This window comes from Amphibalanus amphitrite, unplaced genomic scaffold (genome assembly GCF_019059575.1).
Source record: "Amphibalanus amphitrite isolate SeventyFive unplaced genomic scaffold, NRLGWU_Aamphi_draft 002368F_arrow, whole genome shotgun sequence".
Taxonomy (NCBI): domain Eukaryota; kingdom Metazoa; phylum Arthropoda; class Thecostraca; order Balanomorpha; family Balanidae; genus Amphibalanus; species Amphibalanus amphitrite.
This window is the reverse complement of record NW_024883827.1, coordinates 14,294-39,450: the sequence shown is the minus strand read 5'-3', so window position 1 is coordinate 39,450 and position 25,157 is coordinate 14,294. Positions and strand designations below refer to the sequence as shown.

The 25,157-nt window shown below is 54.6% G+C and overlaps 2 protein-coding genes across 2 annotated transcripts in view; one reads left to right on the top strand and one right to left on the bottom strand.

The window, feature by feature from the left end:
• The first annotated feature begins 2,291 nt into the window (after positions 1–2,291).
• Positions 2,292–6,565, top strand: LOC122376877 (DNA methyltransferase 1-associated protein 1-like). Its single transcript, XM_043356863.1, has 6 exons — positions 2,292–2,461; positions 3,099–3,302; positions 3,741–3,894; positions 5,170–5,324; positions 5,608–5,712; positions 6,037–6,565. Exons 1-6 carry the CDS (start codon positions 2,327–2,329, stop codon positions 6,097–6,099), a joined length of 816 nt encoding a protein of 271 aa, XP_043212798.1. The 5' UTR covers positions 2,292–2,326; the 3' UTR covers positions 6,100–6,565.
• A 1-nt stretch (position 6,566) lies between these two features.
• Positions 6,567–25,157, bottom strand: part of LOC122376878 (pancreatic triacylglycerol lipase-like) — a 31,126-nt gene continuing 12,535 nt past the window's right edge. Inside the window, exons 5-11 of the mRNA XM_043356864.1 lie at positions 21,269–21,375; positions 12,803–13,030; positions 11,160–11,411; positions 9,663–9,780; positions 9,202–9,375; positions 8,533–8,692; positions 6,567–8,306 (exon numbers count right to left, since the gene is read on the bottom strand). Coding sequence (XP_043212799.1) covers positions 7,449–8,306; positions 8,533–8,692; positions 9,202–9,375; positions 9,663–9,780; positions 11,160–11,411; positions 12,803–13,030; positions 21,269–21,375 — 1,897 coding nt within the window. The 3' untranslated portion in view covers positions 6,567–7,448. The remainder of the gene's footprint in view (positions 8,307–8,532; positions 8,693–9,201; positions 9,376–9,662; positions 9,781–11,159; positions 11,412–12,802; positions 13,031–21,268; positions 21,376–25,157) is intronic.

Sequence of the window (25,157 nt, the reverse complement as noted above, 5' to 3'; positions counted from 1 at the left end):
GAGAGAGAGGAGAGAGAGAGAGAGAGAGAGAGAGAGAGAGAGAGAGGAGAGATGAGAGAGAGGAGAGAGAGAGAGAGACGGGAGAGAGAGGAGAGGAGAGAGAGAGAGAGAGATCGGATTACGAGAAAATGGTTATGGGGTGGTCCATTTCGATGTTTCCCCGCACTCGCTCACATTAGGCTAGGTATTGTTGCCCGTCAGCCAAATGTCGCCCTTATCGCCCTTGTCATCACTCCTGACCTTCCTTACACTCATGCCGCTAAACTTTCAGGGTTTATTCACGTAATACACCTCGGAGTAAAATAAACCAAATTCAAGCGCAGACCTCATGATTTACTAGACGCACCCTCGCTTCGATTTTGTTTCATAACAAAAATAACATCGCGCTATCTGTTACCCAAATCTAAACACCCGCGCAGCAAACCTTCCCATCGCGCAACACAATTCGTCGCTTCCGACCAGCCCTGACGCAATGATTCGACGGCGATTCGATTAAAAACTGAGCCCCCGAGTCCTATCGAACTACCCAATAAATTCGCCCAATCAACCCATTCTAAATCTTCACGGCTTCACGCTTTGTCTCCCCCCCCCCCAAAAAAAAGGAAGCTTACATGGTGTTGTCGCTATATGTGCTTAAATCCTTACGCTCAGCCCGAGAAAGGTAGCTCTGAACCATCAGCCGGTTGGTGCAAATCACGGAGTGAATATGTGAGGGACGGGAGCTGAATGATTGCATGTTGGCAAGGATTGAGCAGACTTCCTTTCTGTGGCAATTCTTACTTGAACGGCGTTGTTGACCGAGCCGGTCACCGAGAGGTCGATGATTATAGCAGTTTGTCCGTTGTCGATGGCTGAGAGCGTGCACTTTCCTCGACCCAGCTCTCGATCACTGTCGTACTGGATCTTCCCTCGTCAGCTGCTGCCCGTCGCGCTCCTCCCGTCGTACTCCATCCTCCGTGCACTCCAGTGTCCTGTGCACTCCTCGGTACCTCCTCCATGACTGCCTCGTTCCTTTATACCCAGATTACTATCGCGTTGGTGTTCCAGGTGTGATAAGCATGGCTAGATATTCGTCGGTGTGGCGTGATAGGCCTAGTATCTTTATCTGTATGATGACTCATGAGTGGCATCGGTCCTGGTCATTGACTTTCTTCCAGCTGGTTGTAATTGGGCCGGGTGCAGTGCTTATCACTCATTTGCTATCTTCTTGCCATCTGTCGTGCACACCTTTGTTCTGCTGGGAAGCTGAGGTACACTGTCCGGCGTCGGCGCTTTATTGCTTGGTTTGGTTGTAATCACGATATCTCGGGTATGTATGGTCCGCCATGGTCATTGAACTTCCCAGCTGTTCCTGTTTTGGCCGAACGCTTGTGATATTAGCGAATTCGTCAGTTATTACTCTGTTTGCTGGACGCTTATTTGTCCCAGCTGCCGTCCAGTATCAGAAGTCCCCGACCGTCGGCGTCGCTGCTCGTCAGGTGAATGCCAGATATGGGCATTGGCGTGTCCCACTCTCGGCACGGAACATCTGCTCTTCTGGACGTACATATTTGCACCTCCGATTCCACAGGGAGGGTGACTGGGACTTTTGGTTAGCATCTGTCGGCGGCTGATAACTTCGTCGGCGTGAGTGTAATTTTGATGGCTTGACGCTATATTTGCGGCACTTGCGGCATGATACGGCCCGAGGGGTCCCTGCGTCAGCTGTTTCTTGTTTGACATGCTCACACCGGTGTCGATCCACTAGGTCGAGGCGGTGCCGGTGGCGATATCCCAGGCGCAGGTGCAGAGGGTTGGCGCACAGGATGCCGGCCGATTGCGCTTTGGAGAGATAAAGTTCCGTTATGAGCTTTTCCTGTAGATGCGGGCGGGGAGGCGGCAGTGTTTACACCTCTGCAGTGCCAGGTGTAGCCCGTTTTTGACGTGGCCACCCAATTGGCGTGCGACCGATAAGAGGGGTCGGCGCTACGTCGGGTCCAGGTGGGGTAGACCATCTGCCGCCTGCGCCCTGTTGACCCGCGTTATCCATGAAGGTGTCGGGAATTGAAGCGCCGTTCTTCTCAGATGATTTCACTTTTACGTGTTTGGCTTTTAGTCTCACACCAATATGCATGCCTTATGATTCTGTCAATTCCTGTAAGCTGTGATTCGAAAAAATGTGGCTTCCGTCACATCATTATGGGAATGGATGTGTGTGTGCCAATGGCACTGGTTGCGTTAATTAGTGACTAATGTACACGCGATGCGTCCCGTGCGTGTTAGTTTGTATCCGCCCGTGTGTACCACTGCTCCGGTGTCGGTGAGGTACTGAGGTGCTGTAAATAGTATGTGCCCCCTGTCCCGTCCCCAGCTGCGAGCCGAGCCGGGACAGCCGCAGACCAAGGAGTTTGTCTATGACGCCGCCCACGAGCGGCGCCGGAAACAGCAGCTGAAGCGACTATTCAGCCGGTCGCCCAAACAGGTGAGACGGGCCAGCGGGTAGTGAGGTATCCCGTGTCAGCCGGTCACCCAAACAGGTGAGACGGGGCAGCGGGTAGTGAGGTGTCAGCCGGTCACCCAAACAGGTGAGACGGGGCAGCGGGCGGTGAGGTGTCCCGTGTCAGCCGGTCACCCAAACAGGTGAGGTGCTCGGGCTAGTGAGTGGGGATCAGACATTTGCTGTGGAGGTAGCTTTTACTTTTTGCGTTCAGATGGCCGGTAACCGCTAATACAGATGATTTGTGATGTTTGCGGCTGCCGGCTTTGTTTACAGTTGATGCAGAATACTCATTTTCGCCAATTACTTTTTTCGTATATGTGAACCACCGGCTTGGTCTAAGTTGTGCTCGTAATTGGAGACTTTATTGAAATGTATTCCAAGTCATCATCTGAACCAGTGTGAGCCACTTTTGTGCTGTGGCATTCAGGTCAACCGGTTTTGAAGCCCCTGGCCTCTGACCGGACCCTGTGACCCGCTCAGATCGACTGGGCGTTCTCAGACTAGCCCGGGACCCCTGACCCCTGACCCTATCTGTGACCCGCTCAGATCGGCTGGGCGTTCTCAGCCTGGCCCCTGACTCCTGACCTCTGACCTCTGACCCTGTCTGTGACCCGCTCAGATCGAGGAGGAGCAGCACCTGCTGGCCGAGCTGCGGAAAATCGAGGCCCGGAAGCGGGAGCGGGAGCGGAAGACTCAGGACCTGCAGAAGCTGATCAACTCCGCCGACACGGAGCACCGGCGACTGCACAAGACGCCGGGCACCGTCAAAAAGAAGGTGGTCCACGTGGGTAACAAGCCGCCCAGGGACCGGCTCGACAGCGCGGTACGTACGGCGAACGCAGCGGGGTGGGTGCGGTGAGTGGACGGACGGGACAGTGGACAGTAGACAATGAGTCAGTGTCCTCAGCACTGCAGTGCAACTAGTGAAACATGTCAGTTTATTTCTTTGGGAGGACGACGTGTAAGTGCTGTTGTTTTGGTATGAGTTGCTGAACACCTTGTGGCTACCCGTTTCGTTAGCTGCCGTGTTGTCTGTGTCTGTCGCTCTCCTGTCCGCTGGTGACCCAATCCCTGACCTGTGCGTCCCTCGTCCGGCAGTCTAGCGGCGCGGGTGTCTGTATGTGTCGCTGTCTTGTCCGCTGGTTGTCCACTCCCTAACCTGTGCGCCTCTCGTCCGGCAGTCGAGCGGCGCGGGTGTCTGTATGTGTCGCTCTAGTATCCGCTGGTATCCATTCCCTGACCTGTGGCCCTCTGCCGGCAGTCGAGCGGCGCGGGCGACGCCGGCGGCAGTATCAAGTTTCCGGACCTCCGCGGCAGCGGCGTCAGCCTGCGCTCGCAGAGGATGAAACTGCCGGCCAGCATCGGACAGAAGAAGGCCAAGGCCATCGAGCAGCTGGTCCAGGAGCTCGGCATCGGTAAGAACTGGGGCACTCTGGGTCGGCATTATAAATGTCCGAAGTCTGAATTAATGCAGCCGTCCTTCTGGCAGTCCTTCTGTATCAGCAGTTTTAACAAATTCATTGGGAGAAGATGTATGTGCATGGTAATGGCCTTTCCACTTCACGTTTTGGTGTCTGATGTTCGCTATGCGAGACCGGTTTACTGCACTGTGGTAAGGGGACAGTAGCTTGAACCACTACATAGACTAGGTAGGTAGGCCCTGTGCTTATGAAAAGCATTATGTTGGCGGATTAAAGGGACCCTCCCACCTTAACATTAGATTTGAGTTGAGATAGCCAAAATGGGGTCCCTGGCTCACAATTACCGGTTTCGGCACTCACAACATCGAGAAATGCCTTAAATCGGAAATATTGAATTTCAAAATTGCAGCATTTTGATTCAGAGGGGCTAATGCATAGGAATACCCCTCTGAATGTGTGACGTCAGCGCAGATATCTAACGATTTTTAAATGTTTGACTAAAACGTTTTGTAGCACGCGGTGGTATATGCTGCTTTGCGCGCAACAAGTGCCGCACTTTCAGCTGCCAAACTATTGCTTCCAAATAAAGTCGCTAGGAACAGCGGAGATCCCAAAAAGTAAACAAAAGTAAAAGTCTAATATCTTGAAAACCGGTGAATATTTTTCGGTGAAATTTGGTAGATATTCGTTTTCGCTCTTTCTGAACCGAGCGACATCACTTTCATGCCAATTCATAAGCTTTTTTGAAGGTGGGAGGCAGGGCTGCGGAGTCGGAGTCGGAGTCGGAGTCGGAGTCGGTCGGAGTCGACAGTTGTGACCGGAGTCGGAGTCGGAGTCGGAGTCGCTTTTAGAAACCCGATCCGGAGTCGGAGTCGGAGTCACCGAAAATCTGTCGACTCCGCAGCCCTGCTAGGTCTGCGGAGTCGGAGTCGGGAGTTGGAGTCAGTCGGAGTCGACAATTCTGCCCGGAGTCGGAGTCGGAGTCGGAGCTGGTTTTTGAAAGCCGGAGTCGGAGTCGGAGTCGGAGTCGCCGAAAATCCATCGACTCCGCAGCCCTGGTGGGAGGGTCCCTTTAAGTCTTTCATACGACGCAAGTGTATTGTGTAAGCATTGGTTCACCGCTAGCTGCTGCTTATGGTTGACATCATGAGTTCGGCTGAGCCCATCTGTTGTTCGACGCGAATGCATCTGAACGCACGCTGAGTTTTGACGAAAGCGAGCCCCTTTGGGTGGCAATGTTTCACCTTATTCACCCGTTCACTCCGGCAGAGATGAGTCCCATGCCGACCGAGGAGATATCCAGCCAGTTTAACGAGCTGCGGAACGACATGTTACTGCTCTACGAGCTGAAGATGGGCCTGAGCTCGTGTGAGTTCGAGCTGCAGACGCTCAAACACCAGTACGAGGCGCTCGCTCCGGGAAAGGTACGTGCGAGACAGCGTCTGGGGTGAGGATGGGCAGCATTGGATGGGAAAGCAGCGACAGGGGTGGTGCTTGTTCCGACATGGGAATCCGACTCACTCGTATAATAAAAGTATTAAGGCTTTTGTAAAAGGTTCGACGGCGTGACGGGTCTCATTCAAGTGAATATGTTTATTGTTGCAAAGTGTAGTTGCCGGCAACCCCTACTTGAACGTTTCCTGACGTGGTTCGATGCAGCGACTCTGCCTGATGAGATCTGACCCTCTGCACTGCCCCTCTCCACAGACGTTGGACATTCCGTCTTCCATCGCGCCGAGCGGGTTGGACATTAACCGGCCAAAGACCATCTCTCAGGTGCTGGACATTCACAGCTCGCAGGGCACACCCACGGTACGTGCCGTCACGCAAAAGGTGCGCTCCGTAGTCAGATGACGGCAGCGATGGTTCCAGCAGAGTAAAACAATTTAGTAACCGTTCAAGTAGCATCTTCACTCACCGTAATTTGTGAATGATGCAGTTTTCGTCGTATGGTTTTGTAATTGATACTTGTGAAGACGACATATTAACTACTTCTGGATCCCTAATCAACTTCTTTGCCCTTAGCCCCAATAAACAAACGATTTGTGTTACCATCGATTCAGGTTTGACGATGGCATCGCTTTTCGCGTTGCCTCCAATCGTGTGTTTTCCTAACCAGTGTCCTCTCGTCGACAGAGGAAACGGAAGGCGGCGCTGGAGCAGAGCAAGGTACTTCACAAGATCAAGGCGCGGACGTGATCTCTACCCGCCCTCGGGAGAGGGCTCACGCTCGCGAGTGGTGTTTGCGAACACTGAGCGCGGTTGGGCGCCGCCAGCGCCGGGGCAGTGTGGGCGTATCGCTCCGTGGGGAGCGGCAGAACATGGAAGCTGTGCACCGGTGGCCCCACGCCCCGTGAAACTAGGTTGGCAGTGGAGGATCCACGATCGACTCGGAAGAGGAGCTCTTCCGCAGTCAGGGCGCCCGACCCAAGGTCTGGAACCCGCTCGCGATACAAGACTGTCGGACTCCGAGCACAGTGCTCACGAGCGCAGTGTTTGAAAAGAAGTGAGTACCGTTCCGTGAGATGTGTTCATTGTGGAAGACTGCCGGCCGGGTCGGCACAAGCCCGTAATGACGGACGCGAAGGCGACCTCTGAAGAGCGCCTGTGGTCTGGAGTGTACCATCCTCTGCGCCACAGCAGCCAATACAGACTCGCGACTGTACTCGTGTGTATGTTTATTGATATCGGCGTGGGCCGTCGCGCCTCTGGCCGGGCCGCCGCGGCCGAACGCGCTCCCTGAGTACGACCGAGGTCGGCGGGACGGGCGCACCCCCACTGCCCCGCCGCGGCCTGTCCGGGCGCCCCCGGCCGCCCAGTCACAGGTAAAACACTGCCTCACACACTCTGAATACTGGTCTACTGCGGCGCCGTCCGGCCGTCCGGCCGAGCCGCCCCGCCGCGGCCGCCGGGACGAGCACCGCCGGCTGCCGCGCTCCACACAGCTCACACGTAAGCTCTCGATCCGACACTCTCACCTAGTTCTCACACTCGCGCGCGGACGCGCCCCTCTTTGGCACTAACAGGTGCTACTCGGTGACACTCGCTGCTCCGTGCACGTCCCTGCGCCCGGTCATCACTCAAACGGTCCGCTGGCTCCCACCACACCCACAACGCGCTACCTACCCAGTGAAATTGCACAGACATTTGTGAAAACACGCTAACCTACACAGTAGACACGGATATAATACACATGCAGTACGGACGGATGCACTGGAAAGATGCGGGGCTGCTGCGCGGAGTGGCTGGCCCCGGTCCTATCACATACGGCCGGCCGGCAGTGGCTCGGCCGACCTCCCTCGCTCGCCGGCAGAAATCGCACGGCCCTCGGTGGTTTCGGTGTCGCTGTTTTGGTAACTGCTGATCCTCTGATCGAAAGACCCCTCACATTCCCTCTCCACAGGAGACGCCGACTCGGCATTATCCCCGAATCCGATGTCGCGCCCTGGTGAAAAAGTTCACCCGCAGTATGAGTTTAGCTCCGGCGGCGGAGCAGACTCCGTCCCTGCGTCCTCTCTGGCCCACAGCGGCTCTCTGCAGCCGGCCGGTCACCCGGGACGGAACCGCTCGCGCTGGCCCTCCGTGAGCGGGATGTAGCGCGTCTCTGGGCTCTCCCAGGTGGGGAACAGGCTGCGCAGGAAGCCGAACCGGTGGCCGCGGCTGCGCGCGGCGCGGCCGGCGCCCGGTGGCGGCGGCACCACGGCCCGGCTGGGGATGTAGTCGGCGGCCGGCCGCTCGAACAGCTCCGGCGGCAGGTACTGCACGTAGTAGACGGGCTCCGGGCCGGGCCCGGCCGGCTGCGGCCGCAGCCCGGGCCGCAGCCGGCGCGGCCGCGGCCGCCGCGGAGCCGCCGCGATTGTGGCGTTGGCGCGCGCCCGGCCGTGGATCCCGATCTGCCGGCCGCGGCGCGGGTACTCGCCGCTGCTGTTGGTCACGCGCGCCAGCTGGGCGAGCGAGGGCCGCGCCGGGGACAGCGCGCGGCCCTCGACCCCGGTCTCCCCGGCCACCCCGCGGATCACAATCACACCGAGGTCGTCCGGGCCGCGCACCGGCTTGGCGCCCTCCGCCACCGTCTCGGGGGTGGGTGGCGGGTCCGGGTGGCCCGTGCTGTTGTCGCTCTCCTCCTCGTCGTACTCGTAGTCCTCGTCGTCGCCGTACTCCTCTCCCTGGTCGCCGTCACTCTCGTCCTCCATGCGGTGTTTGGAATGGTCGGCGGGTCGGGGCGGCTGGTCGTCTAGCTCGCCGGTCCGGCCCGGCAGGCCGTCCGGGTTGAAGAAGGCCTGGTCGCCGGCCGGCCGGCGCGGGTGCGGCCGGGACGACAGTCGCTGCAGCGCGCCGTCGGCGGCACCCAGGCTCCGCACGTGGTTCGACTGGACGTCCTCCAGTGGGGGAGGGTCGGGAATCGTCTGCCAAAAGGAGGGGGACTCGTGTTACAGAGGCGTCCTGTGTATGCATTAATCGTGGAAACATTCAAGTACGCGCTAGACGGTGCAGGACTATTTATATCGAAAATATTGGTTGATAATAACAATCGATGCATCACTATTGGCAGCACTGGCCACTGCCCGATGGTCTGGGCGCCGTCTCCTGTCTGTATCCCCTATCCTACCCTATCCATCCCGCTGCTCTCACCTCCTCGAGACTGATGGGCGGCAGCTGCGGCGGCTTCTGGGGCGACTTCCAGAAGCTCTGGTTGGGCCGGAAGGAAGAGACGCGGCAGTTGCCGGCGCGCAGGTTCAGCAGCACCGGCTTCCCGTCCGGCAGCACCATGTTCCGCTGGCAGTAGGACATGCTGCAACGAGACGAGCGTATCGTTAGATGAGCGGACCAGCGCCACCTTCCCATGTCTGGCAGAGGTGGCAGCCGCGCGGGCACGGCGGCAGTGCCAAATGTCCGCTATATTTGCCGACATACCCACACGCATTGTCGGTGGGTAAACGGGGGCGGTCCTGCGTGCGGTACGTACTGAGCCCACCCTCCAATCGAGGCTGAACAAATACATCAATCACAGCTCTCCCAAAGCCAAACACACGCGTGTGGCCGGCGGCACGCTGCCTCCTCACGGTGTTCCTAATTTCCATGTAGCCTGCGGCGATAGACACAAACGTGACGCGTCATACGCAATCCAGGCACGCGGCTCACTGGGTCGGGCGCACTGCACAGACTACTTACGTGAGCCGAATTACGATTGCCTTTTCCCCAGGCAGTCAGTCCTTCTGAATGGTATCTGCTTTTCTAACTGACTCTCCTACAGGTTCACACATTGGTCCTTCATTTGTCCTCCCTGTCCGGCCGCCTCACCTGTGCCCGAGGCTGTTGACGATGGCCACCTTGTCGATGCTCCAGGCGGGCGCGCCGCTGTACAGCCAGCCGTTGTAGGCGGTGTAGCGCAGCTGAACCTGGTTGATGTGGTGGAACACCGGGTGGGCGACCAGCATCCGCACCAGCGGTCGGCTCACGTCGTCTCCGTCACTGCTGCGGGCGGGGGATACGGGGCGTCACACCGCGGAACGGGGGGGGGGCGTCACACCGGGGAATGAGGGGCGTCACACCGGGGAACGGGGGGGGGGTCATATCGAGGAACGGGGGAGGATCATCGTCACGACTTCAGAGAGATGGAACAATGCGACGATTATTATCATTTTGTCTGGCGCTCTTGATACTTATTATAAATTCTATCTTTGTACGTCTATGGGTGAATATGCCGCGTGCATTGTTCACGCATTGACCTGTGGCAGGCCTTCCTGCGTATATCCACTTACTGTGTGAGCGGGAAGGTCTCGTTGTAGCCGCTGCTGGAGATGAGGGTGACCTCGACCCGGCCGTAGGTCGCGCCGTCCGGACCGCCCCGGCCATGCACGGTGACTCGGTGCTGGTTGGCTGTAACGAAACGGCCCGGGTCAGAGGTCGATTAGAGGTGGCCAGGAACAATGGTCAGCAGAAGGCCGCTGAGAGATCAAACAGAGGTCGTCGGGGGTCTGTGTGAGATATTACTGGACAAACAGAGACCGTTGGGAGGTCAGAGTTCACCGATCGGTGGGTTGGGGCACATCGACCGATACCTACTGGGCGGGCACACGTCTAGGTCGGCGGACGGACAACGCCGGGACTCGAGAGCCAGCACCGCAAGATGATTTCGTTATAACCAAACAGAACTTCTTGTGTGCCGGAGCAGTACAGCACAATCCAGAGTGCAAAGTGACAGAACAGCACACAGTGATCAAGCATGTAAAGTCTATGATCTAAGATATCGGTCAATATCAATTAGCTATCGCGCTCGCATTGTGTCCCGTTGTTCCCCAGCACGCTCGCTCGCGCTGCAGCTCCAGTTCAGTTCGCTGTCGGGTAACATCTGTCGCCGCAGCGGGCGGCGGCCGGCGGCCTAGTTCGGTCGGAGGCGGGACGCGTGTTGTACGGACACAGTTACCGGTCGTGCGGCGCAGTGCCGCGTGTTCCCAGCCCCGGCAGCCGTGCTAACCGACTGACGGCACACGGCTCGGCGTCCAGACATCCAAGCTGAATAGGCACCGGCCGGGGGCTAGTCCGGAAAAGGGAAGACGGCACAGGACAGCACAGAACATGGCGGACAGGAAGTAAGAAGTGACGGACGAGACGAGTCCGGACAGGGCAGGACAATATAGGATTGGACGAGACATAACAGAACAGAACGAATGAGAACAGGACGTGACGTGACGTGACGGAGCATGGGCCAGGAGAGACAGCCTCGTGACGCGCCCACACGGTCGTCGTGACGTGACGTTTCGGCCCTGCCGCGCGCGGTGCGCCCATCTGGGACGGGCGTGGCGGCGCGAGACGCCTCACTGGCTGCATCTGCCCCGAATGTTCTCACCAGTCATGTTCATCTCAGTTTGTAGGGCAGGGATTCAGTGTAGAGCTGATCGTCTAGCTCCAGCCGGTCTCTAAAAGTGTCGCCTATTTTTAAATGTATCTGGACCCGCATGACTCCCTGGCTATCGGTCAGCCGTAAGCAGGAAAGTCGCAAGGTCAGATCAGCTCAGCGCAACTCTCCGTTCCCATCCTGTGGGTTGGCTGAGTCACAGCTGGCACAAAGTGAAATGGCTGCGAGGGTGGCTATAATACGATTAACACTGAACAGTCAACGCAATCTGGAACAGACGTTTGAAAGACGAGATCATGATAGACAGAAATCGCATCGACGACTCTCGTGGCCCGCAAAGCAGCTGTAAAAGGCGGTCAGTCGGCGCCCGTCAGCCGTCACCAAAGCCGCAGTGCCTTACCGCAGAAGGGCTCGTCCTCTCGTGTGATGAGGTAGAGCTTGCCTCTGGCGCTGAACCGGTCGGCGTAGTAGCCCATCTGGCTGCACGGCGAGCTGGGACCGCACGGGAAACAGTCGCCGGCCAGCAGGCTCTCGTAGCTGTCACACGGGGTGGCCGGGAACGTGCAGTTGGCCGAGATCGAGTCTATGAAGAACCGGTACGAGCGGCGGTGGTTGCACAGCGAGCGGCCCTCCTCCGCCTGACTGGCGCCCGCTGCACAACAGGGAAACATGGGGGGAGGGGTCAGATGGGGCTTGAACAGGGACACACAGGAGGTCAGATGGGGCTGGAATAGGGACACACAGGGGGTCAGGCAGGGCTGGAACAGGGACACACAGGGGGTCAGGCAGGACTGGAACAGGGACACACAAGTCACAACTAAGTTAGACGAGGCTGGACTGGAAAACGGACTCGCATGGGTCAGGCGGGCGGGACTGGAAAAGAGACAAACGTCGGGCCAGAGGGACACAACACATAACTAAGTCAGGTGGGGCTGAACGGAACACACACGAGCTCAGAGGGAACTGCGCATGCATGCATGAGGTCTGACGGGCTGAGAAACGAATGCACATGGGATATTTCACAGAAGAGGGACTGCAGAAGGGGGATGAGTCATGTCATTTGTCACTTGGGGTAGCGGAACAAACTTTTGCCAATCACTTGTTCGTGCATGAACATGTTAAGGACAATTTAGTGCCCTAAATCAACCCTCGCTTGACATCAACATTTTCGCGAGGCATTGCCGTTTCCTGAAGACTTTACTGAGGAGACGTCATCTCACATTTCAGCGGCGAGCGGGGCCGCAGTCCGATTCTAAAATGGGTCGAATGTGAAAAGGCCACCCGCCGCAAGGCGAGCGATGCGCAAAAACTGAATCGTTGAAACGATTCGATGGCCGGGTCGTAAAAACGAACCGACCTGACGGGCAGCCGGACGAGATTAATAAGAACTTGATCGACAGCTATCTCAATAGATAGACTATCGAAGAAGGTTTTGATTTGTGCCGCATGCCACGGTTGTCAAACAAGGGGCGTATAGTCACCGCAGCTGAGTGCATTGCTCTCTCAGAACTTCATCTCCAAGCTGCCGCCGTCGGTTTGGCTCTGCAGTATACATGCATACATCACTGAGCATCCTCCTTTCACTCTCGGCATGTAAAACGGGTCGCCGTCCCGAACGCTCGGCACAGTGCCGCCAGAAGCCGTGGAAACTCGGCCCTGCAGGTCGGGTAAAACTTCACATCATCTCGTGAAACCAATGCAGAACTGGTTCGAAAACAAACGATCGTTATCAGCCCCATCCGCCATCGAATGTCGAGTAAATGTCATCCCTGACCAGAGTAGACTTTTAAACCGACTCACGATCCAAATAAATCTCACGAAAAGAAACCCACACTGCAGGTGAGGAGTTTCCTCCGACATCCGGCTCACAACATGGGCATCCACTCCTACCAGATCAGACCGCTGAACGTAAATGTCACACGGGATGGACGCCAACTATCACCAGATTGTATGTAGTCGCCAAACACAAATCGCACCTGCATTCAACAAAGGCAGTCATCTAACTAATGTAACTATTAGTAACTATTAGTTACTATTACTTACACCAGATGAGGTCGCTGAAGGCGCCCAGGAAGAGGTTGGTGCAGCCCTTCTGCATGCGGCCGCCGTTGGGGTAGAAGTCGACGTGTCCCAGCTGGTCCCAGGTGCCCAGGCCGCCGCGCAGCAGCGAGTCGCCGTTCGAGTGGATCACGTCCACGAACTGCGCGTCGCTGGCGTCCAGTCGGGCCGACGTGGAGTAGCCCTCGAACAGCGGCCCGGCCGGGTCCAGGCCTGGCGGACACACGGTGCGGCGTCAGGGCAGGGCATAGTGGGATCGGCACAGGTCACAGGGGGATCAGCACAGGTCACAGGGGGGTCAGCACAGGTCACAGTGAGGTCAGCGCAGGTCACAGTGGGTCGGCACAGGTCATAGTGGGATCGGCACAGGTCACAGTGAGGTCAGTGCAGGTCACAGGGGGATCAGCACAGGTCACAGTGAGGTCAGCACAGGTCACAGGGGGATCAGCACAGGTCACAGTGGGTCAGCACAGGTCAGTTCACGGTGCAGCGGCCACGATCGTGTCAAATGATGCAAAATTGGACTTTTGGCGGCTTCATTGCAATCTTCAGACACTTGGTGGGCCGTTAAGTGACGTTTACCGTCTTTCTAAACGTGGTCTACGAGCCCATCCCGATTGAGCCGGAGGCGTGAAACCTCCGAATCTCGTGGACACTATGCCTTCAGCCTTGGATTACTCATATCATATTATCCCGACGCATGTGAAAAACACATTATTAAGCCCTGGTCACGTTAGCATGCACGGCAGTATCCTACCCATCTGCATTTCTCTCCACCAAATCTCATCGGTGGCTGCGATAAAGACTATCCTGACTGCGATAGGGACTATCTGGGTGCTAACAGCCAGAGGGTGAATACATTACCCGGCCATATCTCGGCTCCTTCCGTCCACTTTCGCCCTGTCCCGGTGGTCGGCAGAACACGCCCTGACCTCCCGCGCCGTCTCACAGCCTGCAGTGTGTCGTCGCCGTGCAGCGAAAGCCGCCGCCGCCGATACGCGGCTCGGTGCCGTGACCCGGGAGGTGGCCGGCGGCGTCTTTTCGCTCTGACGAGCCCCCCGCGGGCGGCGCGGCGGCGGGGGCCGGGCACACGGCGCGCCAGGCCGCGCCCCGCCGCCCCCGGCACCGCCGCCGTGAAAGCAGGCGAGTGACGTGTCGGGAAGCCCACCCGTAACCGAGCTGATCACCCGAACTTATCGTCGATACCGTCACAGCGAGAAACGGCCTAATGTGTGACCGGGACAGATCATATAACGGAACTTCAGATATTCTTACTTTTTATGCTAAGCGTCTTACCCAGGAGAGGAATATTGGCAAGAAATGTATGCCTACGAAACGGCTCACATGTGCATCCCAAAGCCTTCACTAAACGGTTATTTGCTTTGTGAAGCCGGTGTTGTAATGCCATTGGCAATCAAATACGGACCAATGAGACGACGTTACACCAAATTATTTGTGTTCAACGTTTAACTGTCCTTCCGTTCATTGAAGGCACCAGTACCTACTGGACGTTGTGTTTTGATGTTTCTCTTTGCGACACGGTTTGAACTGTAAACGATGAAATCATTAAATGTTCCAATCAAAGGTTAAGTTGAACTTTGAGTTAGAACAGAATCATTACCAAATTTATTTCATTGAGACACGCTTTTCGACTTTAAAAATGTAAATCTGTTTCAGCGAAACTAAGAAACGTTTTAATTTCGCTAAACTTCGGTCGCAGTTGTTTCATTTTGGGTAGCTGCTAAAGCAATTATGATGAATTTAGATTGCAGTTGCACATTTATCGACTGATTTTATACTATAAAATCTAGATTGACATATCCTACCGATAATGACCTCAATCTCAAAGCGAAATGCTTCGGCATTAGCTCATTAGGAATAACTACAAGCACACATACCAGCGCGCTGGCCTGCCGCGGGCGTAACTGGGCGACGCGTGATTGAATGCCGGTGTATCCAGACCAGTTTTTGTTTCTGTGTCACTCATACAGCGATATAACGGGCTGGGGCCCAGGGTGGCGGTAAGGTCCACTGAGGAGGAGGACATCGGGTCAGGGTAGTGGTAGCGGCGGCGGCTGTACCTACGCAGTTGGACACTCAATACCGTCCCTGAGCCAATCATGGGTCACAGGGGCGTGAGGGCTGCACGGCGGGTCGGCCAAGACCCGGCGGCGGCGGGATAGATGATCTATGGCGATTGTGCAGCCTCCTCGGGCCGCGGAGAGAGTCGCCCCTGCGTCCGAGGGCGACAGGGGCCGCGGGGCAGCCCGGCGGTCGGCTCTGGAGCGCAGTCGCCGGCACCGGTCGCCAGCCCAATCCGCCGCGCCCCTCCACCCAGCGGCCAATAGCCTATTAGGATTTTCACTTTCGGTGATGGCGCTTCCCGGGGATGCGAACAGCATCCCAGTAAAGTTTCACTTTTACTTTTACTCGCGTAATGGACGATAGGGCATGTTCGGGACCGCTCATTTTCGGCGTCCAGAATTACCGTCACACCGAGCAGATATGAGAGGGCATGACTAGCCAAAGGCGGCCGGCGGCTCGCCGAAGCGCGCACACGGTTCCCAGTAGTCACGTGGGATTGTCACTGTCAGTGGACGACTGACGCTGATAGAACTGAAACGCCTTCAACTCGGTCTCAGGCATCTAATCATGCTGCGCTGAATGTTTGGTAAGTTGGATAGGTATGAAAGTTGGATATTGAGCCGTTATAAAAATTAAAGAAGCACTCCCGCGACCTGGTGGGGGGGGGGGCTATTTTTTGCCCCCCCTCCAGACTTTTCGATATATCTCCAGAACCGCTGCGCCGATCGTCACCAAACTTTCAGTACCCTCCCGGACATCAATTTTACACATTGTGGCCAAAAATTTTTCCAAAAGCTATGATAGGTTGGCCGGAAATGACGTCAGAGTGACGTCATGTTCTGCCGTTTTCGACCCAAAAAAGGGTTTCGCGGGAAGAGATGTCAGGCCTATAGCTTTGCAAATACAGAAAAATGTTTAGGACATAAAAGCTGTAGAATTGACAGGGCTACAAAACTGCTATCTCGGATTTTTGATTTTTTTTGATTTTGACCCCCAAAAATAAAAAAATTGATTTTTGGGATATAAAAGTCGAAAAATCCAAAAAGTTTTTAGAATTTCGCAAAAAACCGGAATACATGTGATAGTCCTTACCGCCTTCCATCCACATACCAAATTTTAGATTGATACCTCTTTTTTTGGCGAAGTTATAGCGAAAAACTGTTCAAATTGATAACGTGAAATTTTCAAACTCAATTTTTAGCAATTCTAGACCTCGTAGTGCAACACAAAGACCACCATTAGACTCCCCGTGACGAGCTGCATCGAATCGATACCCATTTTATGCAAAAATATCAACTTTGAAATTTGACCTTTTTTGACCTGACCTTGACCTGACCTCCACCAGAAAGTGACCTAAATCGTACCTGATGGTCTTATAACCAACACCATTGGGTTGGAAATGAAAAACTGGCCATAAAACATGCATCGCACAACCTTAGTAAAGTTGGGTTCATGTGGTGACCCTTGGTGACCTTTGGTGACCTGACCTGTGACCTGACCTGGTATGACCAGTGACCTCTAATAGCTACATATGTACTAGACAACTGACGTCTTATCGCTGATTTTCGACAAAATGCGTTTTACTCGGTGTTATAGCGCTTTCCCTAGAAGCCCCGTGAACGGTGAAACATTTTATCTTTGACCTGACCTGTGACGTCATCGGTGACCCCGAGGTCAATAAAATTTGGTTTCCTTCGACAAATTTGACAGGGCTATCGAACGCCGTTTGAATTTTGCGGATCCGTCCAGTAGTTTCGGAGATACGAGGGGGGCAAAAAATAGCCCCCCCCCCCCCCCCACCAGGTCGCGTTATAAACAGACCCCACCAGGGCGCGGGTTAACAATATTACTAAATGCCCTTCGTAACACGATTTTATATATTTACCCTTACGTACCATTTCATATTCAAGATATAACTTCTTTAGGAAGGCCTTATCTCGCTGCTATAAATTAGAAGTGTACGGACCCACTTTTGAGCTCTGATTCCGGCACCTTTTACTTGGTCTGATGGTGCGCCTTGTTGCTGATTGCTTCAAGTTCAACAATAATATGCATTGCATCGGACAGGTGCTGGAGTTGATAACGTCACGATTCTGCTGTGCGTAGATGGTTTGGAGTACAGACAGTCACAAACCTGTGTAGAGCGTCACAGAGCGGCACTGACCTCTGTAAAAGGGTGCGGAGTGTCTCAGGTCCGCACAGTGCACACGGTTATCAGAATGGCACCGACCTGGTCACCAGTCAGATGAAGACCTGACCTGACCTGACCTGAGTCTGACACAGGCTGATTTGTTCGGGTCGGGTCAGGTCATGAGCTGACTCGGTCTGGAGCGGACCTGGCCAGATCAGGACATGACAGGGCTGCCATAGGATGCGTGGGCTTGGAAAGTGGCCAGGACAGACCGGGCGTGGGTCTGACGTAGGGTCTGGCCAGGTCAGGCGCTGGCACGGCCTGGTACGCCGGCCGGCCGGTGAGAGGGGCCGGCGGCGATATCAGCGGCCGCGCCGCGCCGGCGCCGGCAGGGTGCAGCGAGCGGCCGATCGGCCTGACCTCGGCAGAAGAATAGCCACCAGGGTGACCGACTAGCCTTGGAGATGACGACCGTTGCGCCACCGGGAGCGAGCGACCGCGGCCGGTGGCTCCTCGAGTGACCTTTAGCCGAGCGTGTGTAACCGCGAGTGCGACACCGACGGGCCATCGGCACTCTGCACGGCCCGGCCCTCCGAACTGACCCAGATGAGGCCAATCGGGCGCCGCTGCGCCGGCCCGACCCGGTCCGTGACGGGAGCCGCCGGCGCTCAGCGGCGGCCGACTCGTGACGACCCCCGCGGCCTTCCTCACTCGTGACAGCGCCCGCTACCTCACTGACAAGTCCGCTGCTTTACTATCTCGTGACGGCGACCGTTACCTCCCCGTAACGCCGATAGCGGTGACCGCTCGACAGGGGCAAGACCAACGTAGGTCCCATCACACGTGACCTGCTGGGCCCAATCTTACCAATGCCGAAAATAGGATTTGGCAGCACTGGGCGGAGTTTATGGCACTGATATCAAAGACATCCTTTCTATTTATATCCAGCTAATCTTGGCTAATGGCTTTGATAGCGTGAATGATTATGAATGTTGCCTGAAGGAATGAATAAGTGAATGTGGAATAGTTCTGAATGTTACCAAATGCCGTGAATGCGCATTCACGGTATTTGGTAAGATTGGGCCCTGGTCAGGTCAGCTGGAGGTCATGCGGGTCGCCAGGCCGCCTGCCGGATGAACCGCGAGTCCCGCCACAGAGGGCACCGGTCACGGGGATGGGAAGTGGCTGACGTATGATCACACGCGACAGTCGGCGGGCGCTTCCTGGTCACGCTGACCCAGCCTCGACTGACGCGTCTGCTAATGGCTCTTCTTGCCTCACAGGTCAGACAGAGACCCATATCGGCCCTATCATTCCTGTGCTAAAAGTAAGCGTGTGTACAAACATACTGACTCATGGCTGCCCTAGAGTCACTGTTGCTGTTCGCCAAGGCCGATTATTTCGCGGCTCGCTGGCCGCTGCGGGTACAAATGCCGTTTATACCGGCCGGTTCGAGGACAGCTTAGTCCGGATTTGTTTCGACACCTTGGTGCTGCTCATCTGATACACAAGGACGTGTGTACGTGCTGTAGCCGGTCCGTGCAGCCGAGCCGATTACCTCACGGTGGTCAGCTGGTGTTCGGGGTGCAGAGACGAGCCGCCGGGCCCGGCTGGTGCCCGGCCGGCGCAGAGACGAGCCGCCGGGCCCGGCTGGTGCCCGGCTGGTGCAGAGACGAGCCGCCGGACCCGGCTGGTGCAGAGACGAGCCGCCGGGCCAGGCTGGCGCAGAGACGAGCCGCCGGACCCGGCTGGTGCAGAGACGAGCCGCCGGACCCGGCTGGTGCAGAGACGAGCCGCCGCGCCGGACCCGGCTGGTGCAGAGACGAGCCGCCGGGCCCGGCTGGTGCAGAGACGAGCCCTCGCCCCGTCCACAAATGAAGACGACACGGCACGCGCAGCGGCCACCCGGCGTGACCGAGTTACCAGAGGTGCGGGTATATGGTTCAGCTTTTTGTAACGGAGGGTTTTTGTGTAGGCTGGTCTGTCATAAGCAAGCAAACTAAAGATCGATCCGCGTGTCTCTCATCTACAATTTCGAAATGTCCAGCGCTGGCAATCCCATATCATTCGACTATTTATAGTGCCAGGCGCGATTGATATATCTGATTTAGAATCTATTGTGGCTGGTGCTCATTTCATGGATAGGATGGATATAGCCGGTTTTCGGGGTTTCTCAATTGGTGCGTTTACTGTCCATTCATGCATTGTGTATGCGGATCTCAAGACGTATACGCTCCACAAAGATGCCTTACTATTCCGTTCGCGAATCAGGCTCAATGCCAATTTGCATGTTGCCAAACAGCATGCTTTCACTGGCTGGCACGGCACCACGGTGGCAACGGGTTCTCATTTTTCACACAATGACGTGCGGCAGCGGCTGACAATATGATGGCCGATCTCCGCGCCTGTTCCGAACATCTCAGCGCCACTTATAATGTAAATTTAGGAAAAAATTTACCCTCAAGTGCTCAATGGCTTCGCTCGTCTTTCAATGACCATATGGCAATTTATGTTGCTAATAAATAAAATAAAACTGCACAGACTGCAAATGCGTTACTAAATAGCCTGGTCATACCTAACTTACTATGTATATCTTGCCTTACCACTCACAGTCAACAACGGTCAACCAATTTCGACCACTTCAGGCTCAAATTGAAAGCGACACTATTAGGTAGTTTTGAGGTAGTGAACATGATTACTCTTCTTTGGTATTTCATTCATTGTGTCAGACGAACATGTTCACTATATGTGGGTATATCAAACTCCGTCATCCACCAAATCACTGTTTGAATAAAATATACAAACATACAATAAGGTCCCGTTAACGAGGAAGCCTTGTTTAAATAACATTTTCATTATATGCTACCTTCCGCTGCTGACAGTACCCTCTGTAACGACCTTGAAGTGTTGTGCCGTTTACTACAACCGATCAGTGTCGGTCCAATACATAGCTGAGCCGGTTGGTTGCGTCAGCGGTCGGTTTGTTGGGATTCACCTCAATCCGGACTGGTGTAACACCGTGGTGCAAGGAGCGCCCAGCGTCCCGGCGCCGGCCGGCACCGCGCAGTTCCGAAATCGGCCGCCCCAGCCGCCGCCGCGCCGCCGCAAGGACGTCCGTTTATGAGTGTGTGTGTGTATGTGTGTGTGTGTGTGTGTTTTGTGCAATCACCACGAATTGAGAGGCCTCTCCGGTCGGCTGTCATTCATGGCGCGGCTGACTGTGACCTCTGAGAGTGGGGAGGGGCTGCCAAGGCCGTCGGAGCCCGGTGCTGCGCGCGGGCCGGTACTCCATACCGCCGGTACCCAGCCTATAAACACGCCGGGACGAGGCGGCCCGGTCCGTACTCCATACCGCCGGCAGCTGCGGCGCGGGCCGGTACTCCATACCACCGGCACCCACCCTACCAACACGCCGGGACGAGGCGGCGCGGGCCGGTACTCCATACCGCCGGTACCCAGCCTACCAACACGCCGGGAGGAGGCGGCACGGACCCACGGCCGCTCACTTTTACCGGCCGTCAGTGTTGTTGACATGATACGTGGGAAAATGACATGAGATGGCCAGCTGAGCCGAGTTTAGGCAATGGCGACACGTTGAAATAACGTGGGATTTGGCTGAAGGTCAAAGATGTTGTTATGTCTTAATCCATGTTATTCAGGGTATACTGCTTGCATTATTTCTCAGGGTGCTGCAAGTCGTTATGTCGATGTCAGCAGTCATTCTGTTGTGGTCGAAATGTCTCTGCAATAAATCCTTGCAGCGATTATAACAAGGTCTGCATTTTGCAGTGACCTATCCAAAGACGCTTACCGACTACTGTATGTGCATCTGATCGTGCATGATACGACTAATGACTGATGTAAACACTCTCCACACACCATATACGGAAGTTCTGGCGATGTCACAGATCTTTGCAATGTGATTGATGGTAGCCCATTGTCGTGGGCCTGACTAATAGCTATAACTGTGCTGAGACTGGCGTTTACTTTGTCTGTGATATATCCGACGCTATACCTGTGATGCTGCTGATGTGACGCGTCTGACGTTACCCGTGATGCGGCTGACATTACCTATGATGTGTCTGATGTAATGTGTCTGACATTACCTGTGATGCGAATGATGTGATATGTGACGCGTCTGACGTTACCTGTGATTCGGCTGATGTGACGCGTCTGGCGTTGCCCGTGATGTGGCTGACGTGGTTTATGATGATGTATCTGACGTTACACGTTACCTGTGATGCGGCTGATGTTGCCCTCCAGCTCCTGTCCGGTGAAGCCCGATACGTGGGCGCCCAGGGAGAAGCCGATCAGATGGATGTTGTCCAGGGAAGCGCCGTGTCTGCGGGAACACATACAGTGTCAGAGGCGGCGGACAGTACACAGGCCACGGTAGCGACGGTGTCAGAGCCGTTATACAGTACACAGTACAGAGGTCAGCAGAGACGGTGTCAGAGCCGTTATACAGTACACAGGTAAACAGAGACGGTGTCAGGGCCATTACACAGTGCACAGGCAAACAGAGACGTTGTCAGAGCCATTACACAGTACACAGGTCAGCAGAGACGGTGTCAGAACCATTACCTACACAGTACACAGGTATACAGAGACGGTGTCATAGCCGTCACACAGTACGCAGACCACGGCAGAGACGGTGTCAGAGCCGTCACACAGCACACAAGTCAGCACAACTGGAATAACGCAACAAACGCCACAGCGCAGCTCAAACCACTGCGCAGTGCACACTCCATGCACCTTATATCAACACATTCTGCCGTCGAACAATAGTCACGTTGGCATACCACGCTCCACGAGTTTAGATGTTAGCTTAAGAAGTGGTGTGACATGGTGTCAAACATTACATATTCGCTATTACGCATACATAACAGATATTGGCAGGCGGCACACGTTACCACGCCGTGCAATCGGTGTCACAGACGTGTCAAATACACGCTCCAGCGCCCGCACTGACGGCTCAAACAGGCCGTGTCGGCGCCACGGCACTGTTTCACAAGCACTTCGTGGCATACGCGAGACAATTAAGCTCGATGCGTGAATGCGGGCGTTTCGACACACACACGCTCTGTGTCTCTGACGTCGGCGCGAGACACGGGTTCAGCAGAGCGTTACAGACTGAATAACTACTTCCTGGATTACCCCAGTCCACATTCCGTGACCAAGTTCCGTAAAAAGCAGCTCGTTATGGGAATTTATGATGCCACGCCATTCTACGGTCATTCTTTATTTCATGCTCACGTATGTAGATACAGTGTGCAAACTTCATGACTTTTTAGTTTATGCCGGCTTACATTGTCATGCAAAATGATTCGCCACAAGAAAGCACTTAACAAATACTCATTTGCTCAACTATGCGTGTGTGACAGTATTTTCACAAGAGCTATTACTTCATGTGTGCAAGTGTTTTTCAGTCATTTTGATCTCGTTATTCTCCCTAATAAATCTTGAGCCATTAATGCTATAGACCCCAATTTAATCTTACAACCCCTGCCGTAATACAATTGCCTCATGAGCCAGTGGGTACCAGGTACTGATCGCACGCAATGCCACCCGTTCCCCCATCTTGTGCCTATCCGTGGGGCGTTTCCGCCCAGCGAGCTTCGTATGGCTTTGTTTGGTGCTGCGGCTCCCGTCGAGTTGTGGTTCAGTCGTCTGCGCCACCGCAGTCTCGGCTCCATGATGGCTTTGTTTGTAGCAGGTGTCTCGACCAAGGCTGTCGCTTTGAGAAACGCTGGAAGTCGGGGACAACTATGACTAGGGACAACTATGACTAGTGGCTTTGAGTGGCTTCAGTTTTCCAAATAAGCTCGTTAAAAACTTACTGGTTACTTATATCTAATGTGGCTTTTGAAAGACACGTGAGTTTTTCTATTGATAAAATTCATAACTACATATGTAGTTTTTAAAAGGTTTGGATTTGCTTTAACGACAAGAAGCCTGGAAGCGCTTTGCAATCGGTCATATGTTAAGTTATATTAATATTTAGTATTACCGGGAACAATTGAGTGCTTCAACGTTACAAGTAACTACACGCTTGACTGAGGTTTTTCAGCATGCAACAATTATTATTTCCCGTGTTCAGTTCATAATTCAACGGTAAGTTCTAAGTGCACTTACCGTTGGATTATGAACTGATCACGGGACAAATAGGATTGAAGCTGAATATGTGCATTTTGATTCATGATACTGTATAAAAAGGATCAGAAATAAGAATACCTACTTTCATAAGCAGTCTCCATTGAATGGTGTTATTCGGGTTTGCAGCGCTGCAAGCACAGTGCCTCTAAATTTCCAGAGATGCTTTGGTGTGCGCGGCACTGTGGTGTAGAATCCGCACTCAGAGTGCTACTCTTCTGTGCATAGCACTGCAGTGTCTCTGAGACCAAGACCTCTCGCACGTTGGGCAATGACATGCGTAGTATGTAAGCCATGATGATGGTCCCTGACCGGTCCCCCGAGTGTTGATATAACCGTGTGCGTACCGTGGTCTCTCTCCACTGGCGATACTTTGGTGTGTGTCATAGAGATCTTATGTTATATCTCTATGGTGTGCGTACTGTGGTCTCCCTCCACTGGTGATAGTGTTATGTGCGATACTGCAGTCTCCCTACATTGTTGATATTGTCGTATGTGGTACTGCAGTCTCTCTTTCTATTGGTGATAGTGTTATGCACTATCACCAATATATACTATGCACAGTCTCCCTACATTGGTGCTACTGTCGTGTGCAATACTGCAGTCTCCCACTATTGGTGATAGTGTCGTGTGCGGTACTGCAGTCTCCCTCCATTGGTGATAGTGTTATGTGCAATACTGCAGTCTCCCTCCATTGGTGATACAGTCGTGTGCGGTACTGCAGTCTCCCTCCATTGGTGATACAGTCGTGTGCGGTACTGCAGTCTCCCTACATTGGTGCTACTGTCGTGTGCAATACTGCAGTCTCCCACTATTGGTGATAGTGTCGTGTGCGGTACTGCAGTCTCCCTCCATTGGTGATAGTGTTATGTGCAATACTGCAGTCTCCCTACATTGGTGCTACTGTCGTGTGCAATACTGCAGTCTCCCTACATTGGTGCTACTGTCGTGTGCAATACTGCAGTCTCCCACTATTGGTGATAGTGTCGTGTGCGGTACTGCAGTCTCCCTCCATTGGTGATAGTGTTATGTGCAATACTGCAGTCTCCCTCCATTGGTGATAGTGTTATGTGCAATACTGCAGTCTCCCTCCATTGGTGATACAGTCGTGTGCGGTACTGCAGTCTCCCACCATGCATTGGTGCTACTCTTGTGTGTTATACTGCAGTCTCCTTCCATTTTGTTGTATGTTCCTGTTGACGTTTGCGATGCTGCAGTCTCCGTCTTCCGGTGCTACTATCATGTGCCGTGTTCAAGCCTTGAAGTTTCTTTAGCGTTTCTATCTTTGGTCTTTCTGTTTTATGTGAAATTTGCGCATAAAAGGTCTAGTAGCTCCTAGTTATAGCTCCTCCGTTAATAAAAAATAAGTCTCTAATAATATCTTTCCAAAAGTGTTCCGAAACAAAAACACAGCACCGCAGGCTGTTCACCAAGCGATTACCGCTACTCTGGACAGGAGCACATTACGTCTCTAGACCTATAGCCGCTGAGCGCTGACGCGATTTCTCTGAACAGGGACGCGGCCCGCCCGCGGTGACCGCCGGCCGCTCACTGTTGACCAATAGCCAGGTGTGTAAGGTGTGGCACGACGGCAGTAAGGCCGGCGAACGTTGCAGAGCCGTTTCACAACACCGCTCGCCGTCCTGCATCGATGAGTACATATGATCGCGGCCTCAGCATACCGTCCGAGCGGTCCTGACCTACCTCTAAATCAGCCATTTGTTATAAGTCGTCCCTATCATGCTTAGGAGCCCCATACCAACTGTTGTCTGTGATGGCATGTACTGGTGGTTTTCAGAATATACAGCTCTTTCTCGGGTTACAGCAGTTGTCCGCTTCCATGGCTACCACCCTTCAGTGTGCCTACTGAGCTCTGGATGCAGGTTTCGCCCGGGTGCGAGAGAGCAGCTTTTCATTGGCGACGTGCCCAGTGACTGGGAGGAGAGCCGTGACGGCCGAGATGGGGCTCTT

Coding starts and splice junctions, on each gene's coding strand:
- LOC122376877 (XM_043356863.1), top strand. CDS start 2,327: ATGTGCCCCCTGTCCCGTCCCCAGCTGCGAGCCGAGCCGGGACAGCCG. Junction 3,303..3,740: donor GGGACCGGCTCGACAGCGCG/GTACGTACGGCG, acceptor CTCTGCCGGCAG/TCGAGCGGCGCGGGCGACGC. Junction 3,895..5,169: donor GGTCCAGGAGCTCGGCATCG/GTAAGAACTGGG, acceptor TCACTCCGGCAG/AGATGAGTCCCATGCCGACC.